Here is a 19,193-nt window from a genome sequence, read left to right as displayed (position 1 = left end):
GTCCATACTCCCCACCTGTACGAGATATACCTACCTGCCCGTAAGGAAACCATTGTATTTTTCAATCTTCGCGTTATTTTTTTTGGAAAAGGCGATCCTGATTTTTAGCTCATTGTCTATGAAATTTGGTTTCTTCAAAACAATTCGGAATATATTATGTCTTCGCGAGTTACTAGCGCGGAAATAACTATTATTTTGTAACCCTTAATTGCAGCCTGTGCGCGTCACTTGTCTCTACTAACCACGTCTTCCCAATGCCAAAGGTTAGTGATCTCGTAAGATAATAAAATACACATAAGTATGAAACTTATCGACAAGTTTGTCTGATTGAATCTCGATTTAAAATAAAGTGATTTTTAAAAAATAATTTATTTAAATCATCTATTATACTTAAATAAAGTAGGTTATCTACTAATGGAAATTCCAGGGTTGGCACTTTTTAATTTTTAAATTAAATTAAAATCAAATCAATCGATTTATTTCAAATTGGTTTGAATTGATTTTTATACAATTAATGGCTCTTTTCCTGTATAATTAACGTATATTTTACTTTTATCAGTTAGCTAATCTTTTATTAAATCTTAATTAAGTTTAATTATTTAATATTTAAGTTTGCTCAGATTTTCTGTATTTAAAATTTTGAAGAGCCTATTTTTTGCCATTTTTTATTCCTCCATTGAAATTCATTGTGATTTAAATAGTTTTTTTTTTAAATAACGTGATTTAAATCAGCCAACCCGGGTTATTTAATGAAGATTAAGTTAAATTTTAGTTTACGTTACCTTTTTGTCAACAAATTTAAATTTCGATTTTTCGATTTTTTTTTCAAGCGGATATTTTAAATAATAAATTTTACTTTCCCAGTCGAGAATTCACCAATATTTTGCCAAAGTAAACGTTATTATTATTTTTTAAAAGCGTTTTTATTTTCAATAAGTTACCCTTGGCTGGTCTTTAAAAGGTTTGTATAGATTGGTCGTACATCGTTACCTATCAGTTCCAAAGACAAACAACAAGCCCCTAGTCCTTCGCCACATTATGATATTAGTGGTCATAGTCAAAATAGACAATCACAAAATAACATGTCATACTTACGTGTATGTTACTAATGATAATATAATATAAAGTAAACTTTACTCTTTAACCACCTTTAACAGATTCTAACTCTCGTTTTTCGGATGACGTAATCGCTCACATTTTACCGAATGCGGAAAATGTCGCCTGGTAACACTGCGCGGCTGTTTTTGAGAAGAATATAAAACATTTCCGTCCGGTGGTACTGCATTCTGTTGCAACGCTTCTGGGAGGTGAAACGGGTGAAGGTTAGCTGGCTTCCGTACAAATCGTGGGCCTTAATACCCCCTTTTTCATTTTTTATTTCTTCATTTTGTTGTTGGCGAAGAACCCCTTTTTATAGTTCATGACCGCGTGCTCCGTACCACATCACGATTTCTAATGAAAACCAAACTTTTGTTTTATTATAAGCGTTGTTTAAAATCTCGCTTGTATAAAAACCCACATTACAACTAGATATGTTTTCTTTCTTTTTGCAAAAGTGGACCTGGTGGTCTATTGTTTCGCGGCGTAGATTTTAAAAGATTTCGATCTCGGTGGTTTTCATTTAGCTAAGAAAAAAGCCGTAACGAAATTGCGTCACTGGGGTATCTACTTCTCAATCGGGATGTTCTGCCTGGCCAAAAAAACCATCTTAGCAAAAAGGACTACGGTTTATGTGGGTTATTTGATACGTTTTTTAGGTTCGATCATTATTTATTTAAATTTAAACACAGGGTTGTCACGGGTCAGGAAAAGAAGGGAATTTCGGAATGGGTTTAAAAAGTCTGGGGGTGTGTTAATGTGGGTCTAAAAAGTCTGGGGGGTGTGTTAAAATGGGTCTAAAAAGTCTGGGGGCGTGTTAAAATGGGTCTAAAAAGTCTGGGGGTGTTTGAAAATGGGTCTAAAAAGTCTGGGGGTGTTTGAAAATTGGTCTAAAAAGTCAAGGGGTGTTTGAAAGTAAGAAAGTTTGAAGAAAATTGTGAAATTTAATTAATTTAAATTTAAATAAATTTTGTGGTCTAAAATACCTAAGGTCTGTAAACGTAATAATTTATTTGGTTAATATGCAACCCGAAGAGACGTATTTATTCTAAAATATGAGATGCGGTAAATTTATTAATTTATGATAAAAGTAACATAAAAAAAAATATTTAGGCTTTAAAAGGTCAGAGGAAAATGTCATGGTATATGATTCTGAAAATATTGTGGAAACCCTGCAACAAATACAATTAAAAAAACTTTCAAACTTGAGGCACGTTTCATTGTCAATCTCCATGTAGGGGGATGAACACCGAGAAGTGGTGGATTGGAAAATACAGATCTTGCTATCCGATAACTCCTGTTCATCGACTTCTGACAATAGTCACAAAACGTTTTACGGCATAATTAGAATTTTTCTTAATTTTTTCGTAATACATTTTTAAATAAATTTTCCATCGAATTTTATTTATTTTTCCTAATGTGCATTTAAATGTTGCCACATAATTTATAAATTTAGCTTCTACGTAAATTTTTCCACAGATTTAAATGTTGCCACATAATTTATAAACTTAGCTTCTTATATGCCAATTTTTCCATTGCCATATTAAGACCTTGTGGGGCCCAAGCTAATTTCGGTGCCGCCTGTCAGTGGCGAGCGAAGTGAGCTAGGCGCTCCCTTTATTTATAATTAACAAATATATGGAAAATACAATTTCAATGTAAACTTTGCGGATATTTTAGTGACGCATTTACTAGAATTTTGTGAAAAGTAAATTATATTTTTTTGTATTTTTAATCGGGTAATCCGGCCCTAAATTTTTCCACCGAATTTATAAATTTTGTTTGTTATACTTTTTCAAAAGGTTATGCAAAAATGTTAAGGAGTTGTAGGGGTGAGTTGAGAGGTATGCCTGTTTTTCCCCATTTTCCTACGATGAGTGAAAAGAGCGCCAGAGAGCTTCGAAGTGTGGCCTACTAGCTCCTGGAAGTAGGCTGCAACAAGCGCCAAACCAAGCAGCAGGGAAACGCGAACATTAAGGTTTGGGTTCGTGTGATAGGTACAAAAGGACTTTGTAAACAAATCGAGGTAACCAGCGTAAAAAAGTAAAATTAAACAGTATTTAAAGTCCCTGCTGCTTGGTTTTACGCTTGTTGCAGCCTAGTTCCAGGGGCTGGTAGGGCACTCTTTGAAGCTCTCTGGCGCTCTTTTAACTCATCGTAGGAAAATGGGAAATAAACAGGCATACTTCTCTACTCACCCCCTACAACTCTCTAAAATTTTGGCATAACCTTTTGAAACATCCTGTATAAAATATATTATTTATTCATTATATTCCTTAGTAATAATTTAAAAAGTTAAATTTCAACCTGAAAGTACTTCCATCATATTTATAAATTTGATTTCTAATTCAAACGTTTGTCCATTTCACAGCTTACCCCATTTCCCGCAATTTCGCTCGTACGGTACCAAAATCGTCGGATCACGATATAACGATTCGCTTATTTCGTCCTATTATCTTCGGGCCCTGCATGATGCGCCACTCACTCTCGTCTTGTTTGAGAAGCCGTCCCAACAGAGATCGGACATCAGATAATGTCTTTTTCCTGGAATTTTTTTACCGGTGTAACAAGCCATAAGCGATCGAGTCGGGCTTCGAAAAAAAACACCGATAAAACCGTTATACATTGACGTTAGAACTCGGGGTCCCACCATTTATAAGGGCAAAAACATCGAAGTTTACTTTTGGGCTCTCAGGCCTGGCTGACCATTAGAGCCCCCGCTTCCCCTCCCCCTACGTATCGCCATTTCGGCTTAGCTTTTTAGTGGCGCACCTGCGGTGAGCGGGAACGAATCTACCTGAGAGGATCGGAGCGCTTGTCATCTCCGCCTTGGTGCCCAGTCCAAAGATGAACTGATAAATTCGGCCCTGATTCGCCTTTCTCTGATTGCGAGCCTGTTATTTATGGCCCTGGACTTCTCTATTCCGCCGCCGCTTTCGCCACGTTTTTGACCCTGTTAGTTTTTTACTTTGTGTTGTAACTCGTACAATTGGGCCGGTTGTTGACTTTTATTTAAAGATAGCGTAACACTATTTAATGTTAGGGTTTCTTTGGCAGTTTTTAGGATCAAATTGTAGCGATTCGGCTGCAGTTTTTAGGCCTGGAATGATAGCGTTCTGGTGCAGTTCCTTAGGCTTGGGATGTTAGCGTTCTGATGCAGTTTTTAGGCCTGGAATGATAGCGTTCTGATGCAGTTTTTAGGCCTGGAATGATAGCGTTCCGGGTGCAGTTTTTAGGCCTGGAATGATAGCGTTCCGGGTGCAGTTCCTTAGGCCTGGAATGATAGCGTTCCGGGTGCAGTTCCTTAGGCCTGGAATGATAGCGTTCCGGGTGCAGTTCCTTAGGCCTGGAATGATAGCGTTCCGGGTGCAGTTCCTTAGGCCTGGAATGATAGCTTTCCGGGTGCAGTTTTTAGGCCTGGAATGATAGCGTTCCGGGTGCAGTTTTTAGGCCTGGAATGATAGCGTTCCGGGTGCAGTTTTTAGGCCTGGAATGATAGCGTTCCGGGTGCAGTTCTTTGGCTTCGGATGTTAGCGTTCTGGTGCAGTTCCTTAGGCTTCGGATGTTAGCGTTCTGGTGCAGTTCCTTAGGCTTCGGATGTTAGCGTTCTGGTTCAGTTCCTTAGGCTTCGGATGTTAGCGCTCTGGTGCAGTTCCTTAGGCCTGGGATGTTAGCGTTCTGGTGCAGTTCCTTAGGCTTCGGATGTTAGCGTTCTGGTGCAGTTCCTTAGGCCTGGGATGTTAGCGTTCTGGTGCAGTTCCTTAGGCTTCGGATGTTAGCGTTCTGGTGCAGTTCCTTAGGCCTGGAATGATAGCGTTCTGGTGCAGTTCCTTAGGCTTCGGATGTTAGCGTTCTGGTGCAGTTCCTTAGGCCTGGGATGTTAGCGTTCTGATGCAGTTTTTTCGGCCTGGAATGATAGCGTTTCCGGTGCAGTTTTCAGGCCGAGAATGATTGCGCTCCGATGCAGTTTTCAGGCCGAGAATGATTGCGCTCCGATGCAGTTTTCAGGCCGAGAATGATTGCGCTCCGATGCAGTTTTCAGGCCGAGAATGATTGCGCTCCGATGCAGTTTTCAGGCCGAGAATGATTGCGCTCCGATGCAGTTTTCAGGCCGAGAATGATTGCGCTCCGATGCAGTTTTCAGGCCGAGAATGATTGCGCTCCGATGCAGTTTTCAGGCCGAGAATGATTGCGCTCCGATGCAGTTCTTAGACCTGAAATGTGGCAGGTTTTAGGCTCAGAATATTATAGTTTCCTGTACAGTTTTTACGCTTTGTTACTTCCGTAGTCAACTTCGACGTCGAGTTTCGTCCAATCACCGTAACTATCGGACATTTCCTCCATAGCAAATTATGATGTGAAACTTGTAAATAGTGTAGTTGAGACAACTTGTTTCCTTTCGGCGTTTTCTTGAAGGGCTCGCTCGGGAGGAGACGAATCATTCCATTTAAGCGTGAAGAAAGGAAACTGCATTTGACGTGGCCACATCCAGAAGAAGAATAAGAGTCAGTTGGATGCGCGGGTGGTCTGCCGCGGAAAGCGACCGACGCGCCAGCACTACTCCCTTTTATCTGTTCTCTTGGCCAATGCATTTCGCGTCTTTTTCAATGTCTCTATTGACTAATATCGTTTTCTTGTTTACGCGAAGGGATTTTTCTTTGACTTTCTCGCTTATTGACGATTCCGGAAGATTGCTTCGACGGGTTCCATGAAAAGCCCACGTGACACGCGGCTATTTTGGGCCAAAGCACGTTTTCTCCGCGTTTCTTTCCGTGGGAAACAGGTGGATGTTTGCGGCTCGTCTTGGCTACGATTATTTAGCTTAGATTTACGTAAAGAACGTATTTATTTATCTGTCGGGGGAATGACTATATTAGAGAGGTTAAGCGGAACACTCTAGAAGTTTTAATCCACAACGGCGGGAGTCACGTCAAGATTTTAGACATTTTACTTTTCCCGTTTGTAATTCGGAGGAGAATATTTAACCACTTCAAGACGACCGCATTTTTTATCGAGCTTACGTGACACGTCGTAATATTTTTATAGTATTTAAATTAAAATACCGATAATTGCAACTTTCCAACAAATCGAGACAGAGTTCTGACAAATTATTTATCTAGCAGCTATAGGAGCAACAAAGACAGCACCCCATACCAGGAGAACGCAACCCGTCAAAAGTCGTCTATTTTCTTGCGTACAGTTTTCATTGGTTAGACGCTTTAGCGCCTGCTGCCGTCGGAAGGGCAAAATTCGGAAATGGTCTTCCCCCCCGCCCGTAAAACGTTCAGCGTTAGGGCTCGTCCAATAAAATTTGTACACAACACTGCGTTAGCGTGTTTAAAGGCTAGCTACGTTCTCCTTGTGTTTTATTGCTCCTAGCTAACAGCGTACTTGTTAATAAGCGTGAATACTTGTTGGTATTGAAATTTGCCTAGGTCTTGTGTAATTAAGACTAACTTGGTGAAATAAGTACGAGTATCCAAAGAGAAACATTCGCGGTACACCGGGGCACACGAAGAAACAAATAATTGTATTTCGACAACACTCATACCCCATACATAACGCCTGTTTTAGTATGGTGAAAACGACATTTTTAATTCTTAATCTACCCTGGGTTGGCGAAAGGTGCGCAATTCGTTAAAAATCGATTTCTAACGTTCTTGATTGCGTTAGATGGTGAACGAAATTGCGCTTAACCAATTTTAAAGAATGTTTATCCTGTTTGGTAGACCTTCATGTAACTTGAAACACCCTAAAGAGAAATTTCTCCATAGGCAACCGTTTTGCCATGGCACCCAAAATGTTTTTGACAACACAAAATGGAAATTTTCCCATAGAAAATAACATGGGAATCTGACCAATATTAAGGGTTACTCCCTGGAAAAAATTTTAATTTTTGAAAATGCTAAAAATAGAAAATATAAATAAGAAAATAATGAAAAAGTTCGAAGTTGATTAAAATCTTTACCCTTACATTTGGTCAGATTCCCATGTTATATTCAATAGGAAAATTTCCATTTTGTATTGTCAAAAACATTTTTGGTTGCCATGGCAAAACGGTTGCCTATGGAGACATTTCCCTTTAGGGTGTTTCAAGTTACATGAAGGCCTACCAAACCCCCGAGTTTGAACAAAATCGGTGTGTTACACCTCGGGTCGTCTCCTTGTTAGTCTGAAAAACCGAATTAATACTTTTTTCGGTAAAAGCAAATTTGATTTATACTTTATATTTATTTATGTGTGGATTTGGATTAATAATAGTGTTACTGGGATATACCACTTCGGCAATTTTCTGACCACAATTGGCTTTTACGACCCGCGCACCGCGTAGTGGGAAATTCTTGAAACTCCCGTAACAAACCGGAAATCTCGTGCTTTTAGATATAATTATAGATAGATATATAATTATATATTTCACCGGGGTCAGGCCCGCTCTCTACGGGTGTTTCTGTAATTTAAACGAAATTTTGTTGTTTTTGGTAAAAATGGAATGAAATGGTACAAAAAAATTGGTTCGAAGTGGTCGGCTTCGGAATTTTCTACTGATAATTAAATAAAAAAAAATGGGTAGTTTATTTTATTTATTGAAAATTTTGGGAACCGATATCTCAGACGGAAAAACAGTTATTGAGACCCATATCTTACTAATTTTAGCCCCAAAAAACCCCACATTTTTAAATTAGTTTTTTTTTTAAATATTTGTTCCCGAAATTGCTATTTTGTACAATAAGTACTCCACCCTCCGATAGTACGTTTTGAGGGATATTCATTGGAGCAAAAAGTATTCCCCGAAAATAAGTAATAAGTTATGAATAATTTAATTATACTCAACGATAAAAGCGGGCGTGGGGTACCGAAGCAGGACCGAAAGGGGAATAGGTACCGACTGTTCTACCAAAGCCACTATTGCCCCTGTTCGATGCTTTATTGCGAAAAGAGTGGAGATGACGTAAGGAATTATATTGAATATTTTATTTTGTTATCCCAGCCTTGCAACAGTCCCTTGCCCCCAGGGCCGAATTAACACTATTGGGGGGTCCTGGACTCCTGTACTAAGTAGAATTTGGGACTCTTAAAAAAATTTAGACCTTACTTTTTGACTTAAATAACATAAAAATAAATAAGAAATAAATTATTTCGAAGATGGTCCCCTGTGCCATGGCGCATGCCTTAATGCCTTGCCCCCGCCCCCTTAAAAACCAAAATCGGGATGCACTAAAGATTTTAAATTAATAGTGATTTTAAAACTAATTATGGATTTGCGATGAATAATTATTTCAATAAATTACTTTGTTAAAGCAGGGTTTGCCACAGGTCAGTGAAATCAGAAAAAAGTCAGGGAATTTTAAGATTTGGTGAAAATTTTTAGCATTTCGGGTAAATGATTTAGCTTCCGATAAAACTAAAATATAAATGTTAAAGTGGTCCAATTCTTTCCTGAAAAAGGTCACGGAAATGATCTAAAGTCAAGGGTAATTTATCAGAAAATATTGTGGCCACCCTGTTAAAATTAGAATTGCGGAAACACGAAATTGCCCTTAAAATAATAAAATGTTTAAGCTGTATTAATAAATATCGTTTTTCCTTTGTGAAATCCATGGCACTAGGAAGACAAAACCCAATAGTATTTGTACCATTTTTCCATCCAGGATTCGATGGACCAAAATTGTCAAGTGTCAAAATTTATAACCTTTCTTTTTTATTGGTTGAATTTTTTTCAGTCAGCTTCCTTTCGGTGTTAGGCCACGTTTTCCGTCTGATTTTGTTACCAAACAGCATCGCGGACATTGTATTCTTTGCCCTTTTGTAAGAAACTAACAAGGGAATCCTTGAACCACATATACCTCTCTCACCCTACCGGCAGTTTTATAATAAGGAGAATCTCTATTGTTGTTCCGCAGAAGCAACCTCAAACATCTCCTTGTTACCACGTCCAATTCTTTCGTGTATCTTCGAGTTGACGCAGGTGTCTTCCCTTTGAAAGCGGCGACTCGCTGCCCTTTCTTGATCGACACAATGCGACCCTTATATTTGGTCACGTGTGAAATCTGACGTTCTATTCTGTATATTCGAATTTACCACATTTTTTTATACATTAGAGAAGTTAAAAGTTTAAACCCCAATTTTTCTCCGTTGCGCCCCTTTTGGCCCCTGATATTAACTCCTTAGAATGGCCCCCCTTTTTTCCATTCATCAATTACACCTTCTTGAAAAGTCCCCCCCCTCCCCACCCTTTAACCTTGTGCTGAGGCTCTTTTTCGGGTTTTAAGTGTTTTCGAGGTTGCACCCTTTCTTTGGAATGATGTAACGTATGAAATAAGTTAGTTGTAGCTGATCGTGTTTGTGCCGTCGTATTTCGTATCCTGTGTTTGCTACTCATAGTTGGATATCATCCCACTTTTTTATTGAATTTTCTTCTAAACTTAGACGTGAATCTACGAAATTTAGTTTGATTTTTATGAATCTTGTACTAATAGTAGATGTAGTAGGATTTCTATGAATCGTGTATTAATGGTAGATTTAGTAGGATTTCTATGAATCGTGTATTAATGGTAGATGTAGTAGGATTTCTATGAATCTTGTATTAATGGTAGATGTAGTAGGATTTGAGTAATAATGGTAGATTTAGTAGGATTGCTCCGGATTGAGTAATAATGGTAGATTTAGTAGGATTTCGTCGGATTGAGTAATAATGGTAGATTTAGTAGGATTTCGTCGTATTTAGTAGTAATGGTAGATTTAGTAGGATTTCGTCGAATTGAGTAGTAATGGAACATTTAAAGGATTTCGTCGAATTGAGTAGTAATGGTAGATTTAGTAGGATTTCTATGAATCGTGTATTAATGGAAGATTTAGTAGGATTTCGTCGTATTGAGTAGTAATGGAACATTTAGAAGGATTTCATCGAATTGAGTAGTAATGGTAGATTTAGTAGGATTTCGTCGAATTGAGTAGTAATGGTAGATTTAGTAGGATTTCGTCGAATTGAGTAGTAATGGTAGATTTAGTAGGATTTCGTCGAATTGAGTAGTAATGGAACATTTAGAAGGATTTCGTCAAATTGAGTAGTATTGGCAGATTTAGTAGGATTTCGTCGAATTGAGTTGTAATGGTAGATTTAGTAGGATTTCTGAATAGTGTATCAATTTGAATGATTTAGTGCGAATGGTGATAATAGTGTGAACACTGGATCGTTAATCTTAATCATCTTGTTAAATTCTGTAGATGTTCGGTTTTCGTAGCAAGGCATATCCAATAGCGCCATTCTGAAATGGTGTGATAGATGGGGTAAGAAGAGTAGCTTGATTTTCCCATTGGCCCGTGACGTCGCAGCTGGCCAATTAACAGCCCCTCTTAGTAGATGACGTCACGCTAACTTAAAAATCAGTTATTCGAAACTGAAGCATTCATTACCTTTATATATATGGGGAAGGCTATTTTTCAAAACCATAACCTCTGACCGCGAAGGAATGGCCCTGGGTGGTAGTCGGAGGGTCCTCGAACCCGGCTTTTTCTAATGGGATATTGTTACTTCCCCGACTTCTCATTCCAGCCTTTTGTTTTCGCTTTTCTCTGGTTTATGCAACAGTGTGGGAAAAGGAATTAGCGCTTAGGGCCAAAATCTTCATTATACAGAGCCTACCATTATAAGACCCTATTAATCTTCAACAAATTGTTTTTGCTACCGAGTTTGGAGTCCCGGGAATGCCAGTGTTCGGAGGAAAAATCCTGGTGGAAAATAGTAGAGCTTGCTGGTCACTGTGGCCAATATTGGACAATATATTTTTATTGAAAAAAATCGGAAAAATTATATATCAGAGAGACTGATTCAAATTGAAGACATTTGCCATTGAGTTGGGAATAAATAGAGGTACAACCAAGAATACATTTAGGTACCATAAGAATATGGGAGCATAGCTTTAGCCTCTGCTATCGTCCTCGCAAACTTTGTAACGAAAGTTCGTCTGCAATTTTCACACCACGTACACAACGCACTCAGGCGTTAGAATCTGGCGTTTTAATTTTTTTTTTCATTTCGTTAAAATAGCGGAAAAAGCAAATATCTGCCCAAATGGGTTGAAATCCGATTTATTCTCTTCCTTGACGGAAATTAGTGTAAATAATTTTATTAACGACAATGGGTTGAACGATCTTAATACTAGTTTGTTATTAAATAATAATTCCGAAGGTAGTTTTTCTCTTATTAATAGTATTTGCTTCAATAATGGCTTTTGATTTCGTTTTCTTTTTAACATTTCTACGCGTAGTTCTTTTTTTGGTCAGCTCCATTTTCAATTACTCAAACAATAATATGTCAAGGTCGTGTAGTAGCAGACGAACTTTCGCTACAAAGTTTGCGAGGACGGGTATTGAATCGCGGTCCTCCCATATTCTTATGGTACCTAAATGGATTCTTGGTACAACTAAATCTGGCTGGCGCGGGACCAATTTCGTTCAATAATGAGACTTTATCAACTTTATCGTACTACCGTGGTGGCATCTGTCTCTAGTGGTGGAAACTATATTGCGATTGAATTTTTTCACGAAATTGATTACTCGTAACAAACAAACCTTTGAAGTTGTTTAAAAATAATCTTATTCTGTCAACACGATCCTTTTTAACTCGAGTTACGGTGAGTTAGCTAATAATTATTTATTTTTAGACATATAACTTTACAAAGTATAGATGGCGCTACCGCCTAATTATAAAGATGAATTTCGTACAGTCTTATCAGAACAGGTCCCGCGTAACCATGGAAACCGAAATCGCAATTGTAATTCTAGCAGTATTATTCCCAATTCAATGACATTTGCATTCCAACTTGATCATTTTTGTTGTATTATGGCTATAATCAGTTGCAGGTTAAGAATGGTAAAATATCTAGTACATTTAACTAAACGATATTAACTCGAATATCCGATAAGTCGGCCGCGGGAATATCGAATTTGGCTTGTTTAAGGTAAAATTTCTAAGTATACCTATGCGCATTATGTAATTTTGAAATTTGCGTTATATATCAAAGTGAATCAATTAATTAACATAGATAAGATTTAAAAACAGTTGCAATAATTTATTTTTAGTACTGCAAGTGAGGCATACCTAAATAAAATTCATTTGCGAGTCCAGAGTAAGCATAGAACGAGTAATGCCGAGATTAACTTTGACGTACATAAACGTGCGATTTTGCCCTATTTGATAATTGTTTAGGAGCTTAATACTAAAAATACACTAAGCTTAAAAATAATAATACACTTTAATAATTATTCATCACTTTGAAAATTTACGCAATTAACATTTCTAAAATCGATTAATATAACACGCGTCGGAACCTTTAGGAATTAAACAGAAAATAGGCGAAATTTTAAATTCCCGCTGCCGACTTACCGGAAATTTGTAGTTATGTTACTATACCAAAATAAATAGTTTTAAAATTTCAATAAAACTAGTTGATTTTAACTTTTTAAGTGTCACTTACAGCCATATTTTTCTCGCGACCACTTTTTACCCCTGTCATGAACCTTTACGAAAAAAGTGACTTTGGTATCAATGGAGAATGTGTGTTTAAAACCAATTTTATTAAGTTTGAACAAATATTTACTACTGATGGAGGTATTAAAGTATATACAGTGCATTTGTGAAATCGGGAAGTCATTCGTTTTCTTATGCAAAACGTTATTTCATTAACGTACCTTTTGGAGGTCACTATTGACTCGAAATATCCTAATATGCTCCATGCGGATATGGACTCTCACAAAATGATGATTAAATTTGAAAATATTATTTGGTTGCAGTAAGTACTTTTACCAAAAGTGAATAGAAAGTCCTTGACTGAGCGAGCGCATATTCTAGCGTTCATTGTGGTTAATATGTTTTTAAATGAGCTACAGAAAACGCGACTTAAACTTTGGATTTAATTTTAATGGATTTGTCTTTCTTTCAAGAAATTTGAGGTTTATCATTTATTTATTATATGTCAATTATTTCCCTGTATTTTCTAATTTCCGCTGGTTTTTTTAAATCTAAAATTTAGTAAAACCACATCTGTGCTCGATTTCTTTCGAAGATTTGTAGTTTTCCCGCTGGTTAATTTTCTATTTTTTGTGAAATTTTTCAATCGTGAATTACTTTTCAGAATATAAATCACTGTAGTAATTTTTCGTGGGCTGTGGTTTTTTTTAAGGGTGTGCGAGTCCTGTTTTTTGAAATTCGAGTCGAGTCTCGAGTCTTAGAAACTTGGACTCGCGAGTCCTCGAGTCCAAATATTAAGGACTTGATCGAGTCCTCGAGTCCTAAAGAATTAGGTTTAAAGCTTTCGAGTCCAATACGAGTCCGGAATGTTTTTAACGAGTCCAATTCGAGTCCTAATTTTTATCGAGTTCAATTCGAGTCCTAAGTGATCGTGGCCAATTCGTCTTAAATTTATTTGCCGCTGTTTAAATAATCTTGCCCAATAATAATGGACTCGCCGAGTAATATTAGACTCGCCGGGTAATTTTCAAATTATCTATTTACTCGAGTCCGCTTCGAGTAATTAAGTACCCTTTTCGTGGGAATCGGGTACCCGTGCGAGTAATAAAATTACGTATTCCGAGTCCGAGTCCGAGTACTCGGACTCGGACTCGATAACGAGTACTCGCAATTTTCGAGTACTCGCACACCACTAGTTTTTTTCTGTGAGTCTATACTACTAAATTTGTTAATATCCCACTACTCGATTAGGCGTGTGAAGTACGTTTATATCTTTATTATCATTATTCCTTTTATATTAACGAAGATTTTTTTCAAATTTAATCAACTTGATAGTAAAACGAAAGTGAAGAACCCACGTCTCCATCCAGTGAAAGCGCTGAAAGGTTTTCCATTAATTATAATTATTCTTTAATGAAATACAATAGAGTTTTTTCAATTTAATTTCCCGAGCGTCTCATCAATATATATTTCCAAACCAGGAGGTGGATGATCGTGGAAAAATCCGTTCACGGCTGAACGAATAACCTCGTTTAACCCGACTCTTAACTTTTTAAAAGAAAACTTTGGAATCTTTAGTTTTTCATGTAGGGTATTTTTATTTAAATTTCTCCACTTCATTCATTAAAGAATGAATGGGGATCTTGTGTTTTAATTAACACGCGCAGATGTGAATCTTACTTTCTCTTTCGTCTTCAGAAGTTCAACGGAGCGATTATTGCAACGTATCTCTTTTATGGTTTTTATACAAACCGGAAGCCACGACCCCAACCATAGACCAAAAATCAAGTCTATTCTTTTCTCCTTTTAAGTTTTATAACGTAGTTTAAAGATAATTCATAACGATTGTGTTAAAGTTTCGCTGAAAAAAATGGTTTCGTTTTCATACTTAGCAAATTTTATATTTAGATGAATTGTTAAGGTACGTAAATTTTTACTCTTCTCATAACAGGGCTGCCACATGTCAGGGAAAAGTCAGGTATTTTAAAAATGGGCCTAAAAATCAGGGAAAGGTCAGGGAATTCGATTTTCTCTTAACACTTTTTGAAGGTAATTTTACACTAGATCTATGACAAATTCTATGATTATCAATTATTTCCTTGAAAATTTGGCTAATTTTTTCAACCTTGCAATAACCTTTTTACATTTAGATTTATTAACTTCTGATGAAAGTAAAATATAAAATAAAAATTTTGGTTTTTATAAAGTCTGGGAAAATCTCTTATAATTGTTAAGGGATAGTCAGGGAATTTTAATCTCAACATTTTGCGGCAGCCCTGCATAACGTATTTTCCCAGTTATTTTGTCTAAAAAATGTGTAAATGTTATTTAAATTTTTCGAGCCTTTTGTGATTGGGGATTCACCAAAACATTATTCGTCACTAAAAATAATACCTTTGATTTTGCTAAATAAAAATGTATTAAAAATTCATTTAATATGGGGTCAAATGTCAAACATGGTAAACACTTGATGAGATGGCAAAACAGTAAAAATATTTATTGAATTTCTCGGGTCTTTACGTCAAATGGTTCAAGACAGAGGGGTCAAGGTCAAAATTCGTAAAATCGCCTAAACTATAAATCGAAAATGACTGGACGTATCTTTTTGTAAATCCGAAATTGAGTTTTCTATGGTCCAAATAACACTAGAAACCAAAATAGCACGAAATCCACGGGGGTATTTTGTACACCTGGGTAAATCTGTCTTAGAACGACCCGCAGGGGGAACGCCTGTTGTAAACACAATACAGCTATTTCTACACGTTTTTATCACGGGCTTAACATGTTTATTTATACAAGGCAGTCCTACCCATCTTATGCAATAAGAATTCTTACCCGGTTTGGCCCTAGGAGTATTCTCGAATTGTGGTCCAGCGTTGCCAAACGTACGATAATTATCGTGCGCGTCGATAATTTAGAACTTATTTTTTGGGAACTGCGATAATTTGGAACAAATTTTTGGGAATTGCGATAATTTGGAACTAATTTTTGGGAACTGTGATAAGTTTAGTTTCAGTCTATATAGTACGCATTTTTCGATAATTTAGCTTGCTCGTACAATAATGTTAATTTGGTTGAAAACCGGTAAAAATTGCAAACCTTTGAACTTTAGTTTGTTTTTGATTGGTCGAACTTAATTAAGGCGTTATTAAAAAATTTGCTTTCTTAAGTTTAACGTCAATAATCTCTCAAGATTAAAATTTAACGCCAATTTTCAGGCATACGATAATTATTTTTCTGAAATCATTAATTTTTTGGGCTTTGGTACGATAATTTGATTTTCAGAACCTGGTAACGCTGTTACAGGAATAGGGTTAACGAGAACAATAACTCGTGTTAATAATTATATTACAGAAATAGGGTTAATAGGAAGGTGCGCGTTTTAATGGATCATCCACGTAATTTCTGTCATAGTAAGAGAACGTTGCAATGGCTATTTACGACGCCAATCCCGCACCTGGTCGACAGCAGGCTGGGGTGTCTGGTCTGGCCCACTGAAACGAAAGTGCGACTTAAATATTCTTCGCGCCATTAAATCATACCAATTTCGGGGTCTTTAACTTATGGCTGGGACGTGTGGCGGCGCTTTTAGTGTCTCCTTAGAAATCTTAATTTCGATTTATAAAGCGAGAAGCTCAACAACAGCTTTCTTTATGATTGACGATTTTTTCGGACAATATCTATTGAAAGAGGGAGAACAATAATTCACCCGTGTAGATATCGTAGGAGCACCCTTTGTTTCTCATTTTTGTAAATGGAAAAAAGAGACTGGTTGTAAACTATAACTCGGAAAAGAATAACGATTTTATCACTCTTTTTGTTCTTCTATTTTTTCCCGTTTATTTCGCCTTAAATTGGGACACGAAGTTTATTTTTTTGAATGCTTTCGCGTTGTTTTTTTAAATGCGAAATGATAGGTTAGGTTATTGGGTACGGGTAACGAATTAACCGTTTAGTATTGGTATACAAATCCCTTAGAAATTGCTTAATAATAACTTAGACAAAACTACTTCTTTATTTGTAGTTTTATTTGTCCAAGATTTTAACGATATTAAACCAGTTTCGTCCTAATTTATTCAACTTATTGCCATATTTGTAATGACTCGTATACTTAAAATTAAGAAGGAATTATAAGTTGAAATATTAAAATGTAATTATTGCGTAATTTGCTTAAAATCAACGTTTATCAAGGGCGGGTTTGACGTAACCCCTAATTATAATAATTAATTGAACTTAATTCGGTTAGCTAAGCGGAAATGCCACCGTAAAACTACCACCTACTTGAAATTAACAATCCGTACGCAGAAAGAAAAATAAACGCGAATATTTATACTAGTTTTTTTCCCCTTTGGATATAAACTTTTAATTTATTTTAAATATATTCATAAATATTCCGATCACGAATCGGAAGGAATTCTTGGTTTCCTCTATTCAGTTGGGTTTATTTTTTATTTTTAGGGTAAACCAAAGCTCCCTTCCCCTTCAAGACGAAAGGGAACAATAATATTAACATAATTTCGTCATCACTTTTCTACAAACTCCGGCGAATTCCTAAAAAAAGCAAACTAAGACTTTTCTTTACTTTTTAAAGAGGCCCTGTAAAAGTAATTCATTTCGACATCTGCTTCTTAGCCTTTTCTAACCATTTTTTTCCCCTTCTAGAATGCTTAAAAAACTTTGTTTGATTACGATTACAACGTTTTAGAGAAATGGCTCGAAAATTAACGTAGTCTGTACCGTATTACCAGGGTTAATTTCGCCGCGAGGTAACCTTAGTTATACCCTTTTATCAATTGGCGGGAGTATAAAGGAACTTAACAGGTTAAAGCGACTACGCCTTTGATTGTGTGTACGTCGCTTCCAACATTTCATTTAACGTTCAAGATTTTTCATTTTTTTCAATTTCTATAAATGACGTCTTAACTAGCGTTTGTATTTCGGAAAATATATCGCGGGTAGTTTCAAAAAGGTTTTAATATTTATTTTGTAGGCTATGTAGGTCTGTGTCGTGTTTGTACACGGTTTGACCCTTTTCGATGATTTTTCTCCCCGCAGTTGACCTTGTCGTTGGATGACAATCCATTTCCGGAGTTGAAGAGGAAGTTACGCCCTCTTCGTCGAAGTGCCGTACCCGATGAAGCGGAAGACGTCATCCGATACCCTGTCCGCGTCTGCGACATTCCAGAAGAGACCGAAGACGAAGACGAGGATGTCTGTCGGATCGGGAACAAGAACGTCCTCATGACTGACCAGAAATCCCCGGGGATGGCGCCACTGGCGCGGTTGGAGAGCGATTTCGACGCCATCTCTTGCGCGAAACGGAAAACCGGGAAATGCAAACCGAAGGTGGTTTCCGTCGTTTGCAAATTGAAGGACTTGGATAACGATCGACTCGAAATTGCGAAGAGTCGACTAAGCGGCGAAGAGTTAAATAAAATTAACAATAACGTTAGTGACGGTGATAGTCGAAACGATAACGATAGTCGACCGAACCCTATTGATGGCGATGATATAATTACGCGGAGGAAAGACGCTAATCGACTACGTACGTCGAATCGTAACGTTAACCACAAAATCGATAACTCTAACGATTTATTTCCAAAGCCGCTTGAAACGCTTACCACGATAATTAACGACGAAATCGATAACGCTAATGGTTCATTTCCAAAACCGGTGGAAACGACTACATCGACTGTTAACGACAAAATCGAGAACGCTAACGCTTTACTTTCGAAATCGATCGAAACGGTGACGTCGAACGTCAAGGTGAAGAACGTTTTCGCTACCGTGAACTTTGTCAGACCTCGAGATGAAAGTAAAGACGGTTGGCCTTCGTCTAGTCTGAAAATGTTTGGCAGCTCGCTAGAATCGAAATACGCCAAGAATAAGAGCAAATGTAGTAAGCCGTCGCGCGCGGGCCTCTCGGTCTTCCAACGGAGCAAAGGTCGACAACAGTTTTTCGGGACCATTCCCGAGATAAATTCCGAAGAGAATGATTCGAATTCCACTTCTACGGAGCCACCGCGACCCTCCAACGTGAAACGCGCGCTAATATGCTGTAACGAACACCGATGTCGGGTTTCGCGTTATCAAAGTTATTCCGTTCCTGCCTTTCAGAGAACTGTCGCCACCAACACGGATTCTTGGAAACAAGCCCCGGATGCCGACGATGGCTCTTCCGTGAGTACAAGTTGCTTTCATTTTTCAGAGTACTTTTTTCGATGATTGTGTTAAATAGTTTGAATTATTTTTACGAGTCAGGGGTTAATGACCCTTTGTGAAGTAAAATTGCGCGAATCCACCTCGAAAGGAATTTTAAAACTTGGGGATTTCGTACAATTCGCTACCTAGATGGCGCATTTGTCGTTCTAAAGATATATCCCCAATTGTGTTTTAATTATCTCGGTTTTGTGTCACCTAGGAGCAACAAACACAAGGAGAACGCAGCTAGCCTTTAAACACGCTAACGCAGTGTTGTGTACAAATTTCATTGGACGAGCCTTTACGCTGATCGTTTTACGGGCGGGGGCGGGGGGGAGACAATTTCCATATTTCCCCCTTCCGACGGCAGCAGGCGCTAATGAAAAATGTACACAAGAAAATGCACGACTTTTGACGGGTTGCG

At 37.4% G+C, this 19,193-nt stretch overlaps 1 protein-coding gene across 4 annotated transcripts in view; it reads left to right on the top strand.

Moving 5' to 3' along the window:
• LOC149927309 (uncharacterized) overlaps positions 1–19,193 on the top strand; it is a 211,836-nt gene that overhangs the window by 57,203 nt on the left and 135,440 nt on the right. For 3 of the 4 annotated variants that reach the window (XM_090159308.1, XM_090159306.1, XM_090159307.1), the window contains one exon: positions 17,624–18,748. In XM_090159308.1, the coding sequence (XP_090015434.1) occupies positions 17,624–18,748 (1,125 nt within the window). Of the gene's footprint in view, positions 1–17,492; positions 17,538–17,623; positions 18,749–19,193 lie in introns of those variants that run through there. The other variant, XM_090159309.1, reaches the window with a different exon arrangement.

This window comes from Leiobunum rupestre, chromosome 9, assembly GCF_980474605.1.
Source record: "Leiobunum rupestre chromosome 9, qqLeiRupe1.1.hap1, whole genome shotgun sequence".
Classification (NCBI taxonomy): domain Eukaryota; kingdom Metazoa; phylum Arthropoda; class Arachnida; order Opiliones; family Sclerosomatidae; genus Leiobunum; species Leiobunum rupestre.
Note: the sequence above shows the minus strand (reverse complement) of the source record. Positions and strands in the feature narration are given on the sequence as shown.